Source organism: Corvus hawaiiensis, chromosome 1 (genome assembly GCF_020740725.1).
Source record: "Corvus hawaiiensis isolate bCorHaw1 chromosome 1, bCorHaw1.pri.cur, whole genome shotgun sequence".
In the NCBI taxonomy this organism is placed as follows: Eukaryota; Metazoa; Chordata; class Aves; order Passeriformes; family Corvidae; genus Corvus; species Corvus hawaiiensis.
Genome location: NC_063213.1, coordinates 47,294,627 through 47,303,995, shown reverse-complemented (window position 1 = coordinate 47,303,995; position 9,369 = coordinate 47,294,627). Strand labels below are relative to the sequence as shown.

General features: G+C 43.2%; 1 protein-coding gene and 1 long non-coding RNA gene across 2 annotated transcripts; one reads left to right on the top strand and one right to left on the bottom strand.

The window, feature by feature from the left end:
- Window positions 1-2,215: 2,215 nt before the first annotated feature.
- Window positions 2,216-4,729, bottom strand: LOC125325781 (cytochrome c). Its single transcript, XM_048303180.1, has 3 exons — window positions 4,567-4,729; window positions 3,589-3,765; window positions 2,216-3,449 (listed from the first exon to the last, which is right to left on the bottom strand). Exons 2-3 carry the CDS (start codon window positions 3,755-3,757, stop codon window positions 3,301-3,303), a joined length of 318 nt encoding a protein of 105 aa, XP_048159137.1. The 5' UTR covers window positions 3,758-3,765; window positions 4,567-4,729; the 3' UTR covers window positions 2,216-3,300.
- Window positions 4,730-4,737: 8 nt separating this feature from the next.
- LOC125325788 lies at window positions 4,738-9,100 on the top strand. Its single transcript, XR_007203544.1, has 3 exons — window positions 4,738-4,814; window positions 8,006-8,110; window positions 8,780-9,100. It is a non-coding gene; the product is annotated as an uncharacterized LOC125325788 (long non-coding RNA).
- Window positions 9,101-9,369: the final 269 nt, after the last annotated feature.

The window sequence follows — 9,369 nt, the reverse complement described above, 5'->3', positions numbered from 1 at the left end:
TCCTACTGCTAGCTCTGGGCTGCTCACCTCTCAGAATAACCTGGTTTTCAAGACATCAGTTTGAAATGGTTCAACTCATCCTGTATGTAGCAAAACAGACTTCTCTTGGCTTTGGGCCTAGAAGAGATTTAGGATGTGTTTTGGATAAAGGCAAATGACAAGGCTTACTACAGAGGTAAGCGTGTGCATTTCAGTGGGCTTTGATATACGCGAGAGACTAGAATATCTAATTATTACCTATTAGCTGGTTTTGTTCTCCCCTGTGAACAGGAGGAGGATCATGTACCGCACTTATTTTAGAAACTGATGCTGTACTTTATACCAAAAAAAGGAAAGTATTACATAATCCCATACAAGACTAGATCTATCCAAATGAACAGATCTTTAACTGAAGCACTTATATACAATTGTACAGGCAGCAACAAATGGAACTTTCCCAAGTTGTTTGTAGAGTGGTTACACTTGAATTGCTAAGACTCTAAATAACATGAGAGCTTCTGTATCACTAAATTTCAATTGGATGTACAACTAATAAATATCGTAGCTTTTTAAGTATCCTACTTATTTTGAAGTCATATTGTGAAAAGCTGTACTTTTGGATTTTACTTTTTTTCCAGTCATTAACTTCATCTTCATTCATTTGCATAACTACATGTGAAAATATCACAAGATCATTGTCAAAGGCATGCCCCATCAAAGCTGTGAACTAGTAGCCAAGAACGATTTTTACGGGATGGTGCAATGTTTGGCAGTGGTGTTTTGATTTCATCATTGGGAACTGTAAAGGAACTACTGAAATACCAGGTGTCTAGACTGGTATCACTTTCAAAATGAAAAACATTAAACTTAGTACTTCACAAAACAAAGGCAAACCCCACCCCTCTACTCTATAAAATAAACTAGGAAACAAGGAACTAAAGCTTGAATATATAACTGATTTTGATACCTCCTTCCCACCCTGCAAAGAACCCACCCAAGCCCTTGCACTAACACCAAGTGATAATCTAACCTCCTTCCCTTTCAATATTTGCTTATCCATGAGTAGAAACACCATAGTATTGTTTCTCCAGTGGCAAATGGCTGCTAGTTACCTACTGCAACAAGACTTTTAAGCCATTGCTGTCTAGGGCTGTACACACAGAAAGATGAAATTTTAAAGGTCAGAATGGTCTTTTCCCTAAAATGTAAACAAGGATGCATGTCAGTCTACAATTAAAGTACAATTTTCTCAGTCTTTAGTGTTATGCAGAAGCAATGCTTGTCTTTGTACAGATAGATTGAAGAGCCAAGCTAAATTGTGCCCCTTGCTTACTTTGGGCAAAGTTTGCTCCCTCCTGAAGTTTTTCTGATGATGGGTAATTTACTTGTTATAAATTGTAGTCTGTAAGAATTAAATACCACACCTTACTGAAAAATCCTCTTCCCTAATTGATCTGGAGAAGAAAAAAGTTGTAAAGAAGAGCAGCTTGGATATCACAGTGTCTCCTTTCACAAAGGTGCTAACAGAACAAAGTGTCACGACTCTCACCATGCACAACTCTCTCTTCACCATCATCATCTCAGAAGACTGTAGAGCTGGGTACAGCTACATTCTCTATCTACAACTGCTCTATTGGGACTTTGGCATGGAAAAAATTAAGTTCTGCATAGCCATAGAAGTGCTATGACAAACACCAGTTCTGAAAATTGGAACAGTAATAGACTACTACAATTTGAAGTTCTCTCTGAAGCTTTTAGTAAAAAAAGCTGCTGTTGGTCAACACTGTGCCCATAATTGCAAGAAATGCTGTTTACGGGTTAGTCTGGAAAGAAAAAAGAATCACAAGACATACAGTAGCAATCACTGAGACCACTGTTAGTAATCTTAGGTCTTTTCGCTCATTTACTCTGAGTAAAGCCCTTTGCAATTCCATCATTAAGTACACTTCTCCATACAACTCAAATGCAGCCCATCCTACAGCACAGCCACAACTTTAGAGTTACCCTGAGTTTTCTCCCATCTCACTCTGGAAGCACAGCAGAAATGCTGTTGAACAGCACATTGCTCAAAGAGCTTTGCCACATTTGTACTTCCCCCACCAACTCAATTAGCATCTACCTTTTTCCACGTGGAGCTTTTCCTTGTCTCGGTTCCTAATGATGTAAATCTGGGTATCCAACTTTGCTCTGCATTCCCACTGTTTTTCACTTAATTTCATACACATACAGCAAGCCAGACTTTTAATTATTTTTTAATTTACAGTATTAATTGCTCCAAATTATGCCTTACTGTTGGTACACAGTAAATACATTCTTCTGAACAACTCAGTATGAAAAAAATGCAGTTAAAACATTAAAAATACTGCTTTACAATGTGCAAAACAGAACCTTCAGAAGTAATGACATTGGCTACAGCCAGGCAGAGGAAGACTGCTTGTTTTTGTCTTATTTTTTAGTCTACCAGCACATTCATTCCCCTTCATCTGAAGCTGCCTGTAACAGTAGATCTTAGGTGAACTTGTCTGCTGAGTTAAGAAGATTAAATAACTCTCAGCTTGGCCTTTAGCACCTGTATTCCCAGAACAGGATGTTTTTCTCTTACACTAAGAATGGCTGTTCTCAGAAGATTTACTGAGCAAAGGGCATCAATAACACGTCAGAACTGGAGATGGTTCTGAAGGGGAGTTATACTTCATAGGTGCATGCAGTTGTCAAAGTCTGGATGAATTAGGTAACATGCTTCCCCTCGATAAAAGACAAGTTGCTAGGCACAACTGCCAGTTCACAAATAGTACTTAGATGAAATGCATTTTTATCACAAGCTTTAGACAGATTAATATATACTGCAACACCTAGCACTGATTAAATTTAGAAAAATACTATGTTGGGATTTTTTTTTTCATAGTCTTTGCTGTTTTGTTTTTAATGTCACAGAAGATGTATGGCAGATGATGCCAAAAACCACCCTGCTTTTTAATGTTAAAGAGCTGAGCTGTCAAAGCTATTATGCTGCTGAAAATTACTCATTTGATTATTTACACATTTTTTTAAACAATGAAGAGGCAGGAAATGTTTATTTATTGTTTTTTAATATTTATGATCAAGGATGACTGAACCCAATTACATAGTCTTTGTTAAGTTAATGGCTGCCAAACAAGCGTGTACTCCCATGACTCACCGTGAGCAGAGTTATCTGATGGGTGAGACAGATTTTAAGGTTAGACACAGTACATGTAAAAATAGAAAGTTTAAAAACCAATCTCATCACAGACATTTCCATTGCCATCTCCTTTGTGAAATAAATAAGGCAGCAGATAACTTTTACTTTGCAGTGGCAACTTTGAGGTATGCTATTAAATCTGCTCTCTCGCCCTTCTTCTTAATACCCGCAAAAATCATCTTTGTTCCAGGAATATACTTCTTTGGATTTTCCAAATACTCCATCAGAGTATCCTCACTCCAAGTGATTCCTAAGGAAAAAAAAAAGTTAGTAAGTTCAAAATAGTAAACATTTATGTTCTGGTCCTCCACTCAATTTTTATGGCAGATTTTTAAAACTATCACCAAGAACTGAATATTTCTGTCCCCTAAGGGCAGCTTTAAGTTTACCTTTGTTCTTATTAGCATCCGTGTAAGAGAAACCCTCAGCTTGGCCAGTCTTGCGTCCAAATAGGCCATTCAAGTTGGGTCCAGTCTTATGCTTGCCTCCCTTTTCAACTGTGTGGCACTGGGAGCATTTCTGGACAAAGATCTTCTTGCCTTTCTCAACGTCTCCCATTGTCAGTACTAGACCAAGAACACACACAGAGGTCAGTATCGCAACCTCAAGGTCACTGATTGAGCTGAAACTTTTTATAAAGTATCCCGCTGGCTTACAAAACCAACAAATGCAGCCCATGAATCTGGCAGTTCTCCAGCACATTTTCTACCCACAAGCTACAGCTCCTGGGCTTGAAGACTAGTATGGAATCATCAGACTACCTAAAAGTTATCAAGGTGATAAACATGCTTGAAGGGCACAAAAAACCTTCCCTCAGACAAACTGATTGGCCCACAGCATTTAAAGGGTACGGCGATAATTTCGGAAGAACAAATTTAACACAACTGCTATGCATAGTTCGTACACCTGTGACAGGAGGGTTTCCTAGTCACAAACGACCTCGTGTAAAAGCACAGGACTCTTGGCAGCCTTTTCTTCTGCAGCTGAAAAAGCGCACCAGCCACGCACCTGGGCAGGGCCGGAGGGCAGAGGGCACCCGGCTGTCACCACGACCCGGGATGACCCCAGGGCTCCCGCCGGCAGCCACGCGTGAGGAGGCGGAAGCGCCCAAGGACGCGCGCACCGCCCGGCTCCGGCTCTACCCGCGCCCAGCCCGGCCTCAAGCTTCTCCTCAGGCTCCCACCCGCGGTGGGGCCGCCCGGCCCCACGGTGACCTTCCACTGCACCCCGACCGCCGCCGCAGGCCGCGGCGCCAGCAGGCGGGAACGGCGCTCAGGACGGCCGAGAACAACGCCCGCTCGCCCCGTTCCCCTCCCGGCCCTCACCACCCCGCAGGGCCCAGCTGCAGCCCGGCCGTCCAGCCGCACCTGCCTGCCCGGCTGCCCCGCTGCGCCCTCAGACGCGGTCACCGCGCTCCCGGCACCTCCGGCTCCGTCTGCGCCCAAGGACACGCTGTACTCCGCCCTATGTAACCCGGCACCGCCGCAACCAACCTCTGCCAGCACCCTTGGCCCGCCTCTGCGGCCTAACAACCAATCAAGTGCCAGCTTCTGGAGTTCTGATTGGTTGCAGTGGCTGTCCGCCAAATGACGTCAAGCCGCCGGAGGGTAGTGGGGTAGGTTGCGACCCGCGGGCCCCCGGACTTCCTTCCTTCCGCCCCTTCTCCCCTCCAATCCCGGCGGAGTGACGTCAGACGTCACTCTGGTGGGAAGGGGGCGCGCAGGAGCGGGGCGCGGGGGTTGCGGACGCATGCGCACAGCGCAAGCGGGAGCAAGGGTCGCGCGGCGCCCTGCGCACGTGGCCGAGGCGGTGCGGCGGGCGGGGCCTGGGCAGTGACGCAGCGGAGCCACGCCCCTGCCCGCGCGCCGTGGCGGCGGCGGTGTGCGGCGGTCGGGCTGCGAGGGCGGGAGCAAGGGGCGGAGCCGTAGAGTTACGGGATCAGTGAGGGCCGGAAAGACCTCTGGTCGTCGAGTCCAACCTATGGAATGAACACCACCATGTCATTTAGACCATGGCACTAAGTGCCGTGTCCAGTCTTAAACACCTCCGGGGATAGCGACTCCACCACCTCCCTCAGCAGCCCATTCTAATCACCCTTCTGATGTCCAACCTGAACCTCCCTTGGCACAGATTAAGGCTGTGTCCTCTCCTCTGATCACTGGTTCCCTGCGAGAGGAGGCCGACCGCCCCTTAGCTACAGCCTCTTTTTAGGGAGTTGTAGAGAGCGATAAGGTCTCCCCTGAGCCTCCTCCGGGCTAAACAAACCCAGCTCCATGAGCTTTTCCTCACAGGGCATGTGCTCCAGACCCTTCACTGGCTTGTCCATGAGTTGTAAAAGCCAAGGGAATAACAATGTGGAAGTGTCGCAGGTAGCCAAAGTGAGGCGAAATCCCGCTGGAGAACATGGCCAGGAGCGCCTGCCAGCATGGCCTTACAAAGGGCTGGTGGGGAGCGGGTGTGCGGCTGGATCCTCCGTCTGTGTGGGATGCCAAAGCCGTCCTGTTCTGGCAAAGATGAGAGGGTTATGGAAGGGACTGCCACATGAAGGGATGAAAGTGTTCCAAACGCCAGTCCAGCAGTGTGGTGGTGCTCAAAGAGGACATGTCAATATTCACACATTGTGGGCTTCCAAGCAGAATATAAATGATGAATTCCAGACATGACTGCCATCTCACTCTCCTTGGCAAGGAGGAGGAAGAGCTGTTGGAAAAGCCCAGCATAATAATGTCCAGTGTTCACAAGAGTTGAACTGTTTGCTTTGACTATGGACATTAAAACTGTGAGATTTTCCACTGTCTGGCATTTGAAAAACATTTTACTTCTGTGTGTGCTTTTATGCTGTGCTGGAACTGGTGTAGGTGTGCCCCTGTAACTGCCCATGGAGCAGTGCTGATGTGAAGTGTCAACATGAAACAGAAAGGAGTGAGGACTGTAAAAATACATCAAGGGTTCCTCTGATGGCAGAATTTTGCACATAATTCACAAGAACATTCAGAAATCATCACTCCCTAGTTCAGACAGTGCATTGCCTTCCAGAGCTCATGGTGTCTAGAGCATGACACACAGGTTTTGTGCAGTTTCTAACACTTCATCACAAGGTATATACAAAATATGTGTTCTTAAACTTTTAGTAGTTTATGCTATAATCTTATTGACAGTTCACTGGCCACAGTAAAACTGTTTTGCTTACAATATACAGATAAACTCATGTACTTCATGAAGAGTGAGGAAATATGTGCAATGAAACCACTTTAAATTTGCTTTGAATTCTGCTGTTGTTGCCCAACTCAAATCTCAACTCATATCAGACTCCCATCATTATAAGGTTGACTGGAAAATATTATTTTAAAAACTAAAGGCATCCTCTGTTTCTTTTATTTGCTGTTTGGTTTTGAACCTTCATGGTGCTTTTCACTCTTTTTTTTAGACTTTTTACTATGATTGTAAGGACTGAATTTCATTTAGTAAGGCTTCTGTGTCTTAGGTGATTCCAAGGGCCAGATGTAACTTAATATCACAAGACTCGTGATAAAACCACGAGTCTCTCCTATCTTTAAAGACGCAGGGAGTTGAAAGCACCTTTTAAACTGCTCTAAGAAATAACAGTGTAAATTATTAAGCTTCTTTAAGCACTTGATGTGGACTGATGCCCGCTGACACCTATTCAGAGGTTCTCCCTTTCTTCACAGAACTTCAAGCATCTGTAGCTCTCTTCATTTCTGTTGCATTTTGCTTTTAAAATATGTATGTTCCGTTTTGAGAATTGCATGTTGTGCTTCACAGTTAACCCTTCCAATGCATGTGGAGGGACATTGTAGCAATGCTTTTTCAGGGTTTTTTCAGTTTTTTTTCCAAGAAGCTGTTTTTGAAAACTGCAACAATTCAAGACAACTGGATTGTTTTTTGTGAAACTTCTGAAATAAGGAAGTAATGCTCTTGGGGAAAATACTCAACCTTTGAGCTTTTCAGTGCTAAAGATTAGTATACTAAAATCAGTCTATAAAATGAACTGTTATCTTCTCAGCCTTACATCTGACTACGCCGATGTCTGCAGTGTGACTGGCTGCCAGCAGTCATGATGTAATACCCTTTCCTGAAGGTGTAAATGAGACAAACGCAGTATTAGTGGACTTCCATACTGTATTAGTGGAAGAAGAGCTTCTGCCTGATATAACAAGATAGTAGGTTAAGGGATGTATTTTCACCAGTAAAAAGAGGTATCTTGAATGGAGAAGATTTCTCATATCTTTGAGCCCATTTGGGCATTACTAAGGGTGGATCTGGAGCAACATGGTGGTAAGAACTGACCCGTAAGTAAAGTAGACAGTGCAGGAAGGGGTGTTGTTCAAGGTGCCCAGTGTTTACTTTTTGAAATGTTCTGTGATTGGACAGTCTAATAGTGAAATTTTTGCCTTCTCTGCTAAATACGGCATCTGCAGTGTATGTGTTAAATCCTGCATATGACTTCCTGTGTAGGACAGAGTATGTTGTGGGACTTCCAGAAGCAACACTAAAGACAAGGGCAGGGCTTTTCTGGCTTTGTGGGTTTGAATTGCTGGAGTAAACTAAAATGACTCAGGGTGCATTTTCAGTGCTCTATACTTTTCTACATACATTAACATTCATTAGACTATTTGCCTTGGTGTGGTTTGCCTAGAAGGCTCATATTTTAGTCTTCCAGTTATTCACTGTGGTTACACCTGGAATACCTTTGCCTTTTTACTAGCTCAGGCTATTACATGCTGGAACTATAGTTATTTTGCAATCAGAATTCTGAGTGTAACTCTATGTAATTCTGTCCCAAAGGAAGCAAGAATAAACCAAATGTGCCAAGTCCAGTAGTAAAGAAAACATGTCAGAAGAAGCATCCATATCTCTTTAAGAGGGACACTGAAAATAAAAGAAAAAAAGGTAGGCTTGCATTGTGGGCCTAGACTGGAACTCAAGAGAATATGTGATTTTTTTGCTCAACTCTGTGCTAAACTTCTGGTTTGGTCTTTGATAAATACCTTAGAACCCATTTCTTATGGAAATCATCACCTCATCCCTGAGGTGCTGGAGTACCTTGGTCATTTTTAATCCCCTTATCATGTGGAAGTGGGACAAGCCTGAGTTGTTACTGGTTATCAGCAAACTGTGCTAGCATTGGGGAGTCTGATTTGTGCTGGAGTCATGGTGGTGTGATGCTGGTTTTAAGAAACAGTTTGGCTTATGATCTGAGTCATAAATCTTACCTCATCACAAAGCAGTACTGATTAATTTGCACTGTTATGATTTCTGAATTGTACTGAAGCTATTCAGAAAACATGGTTTGGTTTTTTTTTTTCTGATTTTATCTTTGCCTTTGGAATTTTTGGGAGAAAGGTGTATCTCTCCATGGGTTTTTGAAAGCCTAGTTTATAAAGATGAAAGAGTTATTCTGGGCTGGGCTTGAAAAGTTTTTTATGCTAGTATCCTTCAGAAAGGAGTATTCCGCAGAGGAAAACATACAGGTTTAGGGTTACTTTTCAACACTTTCATGGTACAAGTCCTGTCATTTGGAATATACTGCTGGCCTTACGTTTATTATGTCTTTTACAGGCTATTCTGGGGGAAGACAGGAACCTGTTCACCGAAACAGCTAAGGAACAAAGTCGAAAAGCATTAGAGACTGAAGAGGAAATAAAAATGCCTGATGAATGGCGTGCCTCTAATGATTACTGCTTGTTGTGTTTTATGCAGTCTAAGACAGAGAAGCCAATTTTGCTACTGCTTTGAACAGCTGCAAGGGCAGTCTCTGAGATGATGCAGTTCCTAAGGGTCACTATGTAGTCCTTCTTAAGACAAAGCTAAATATTGGCCTAGCATCTAATTTTGTGTAATATTTTCCCGAACAAGTCTTGGTTTTATTTTAAGGACTGCTTAAAATAAAAGACAGTGTATTTATTCTTTGTGCAGTTGTCTCTGACAATGTTGTGATTTTTATTTTTTTTTCAATGACAAGTGTTACATTGACTTGAGTATCTGGATTGCATTCAGTGCTTAATTGCCATTATTGAAAAGGTAAAAACTATTCTCAAATTTAAAAGAACTGCTGGTGTATTGTCCCATCCCTATGTTATAAAGACAAATTATTTGGGAGTGGGACATAGAAATATTATCCGCAGCCAGTGTATGGAGTGGCAGTTGAA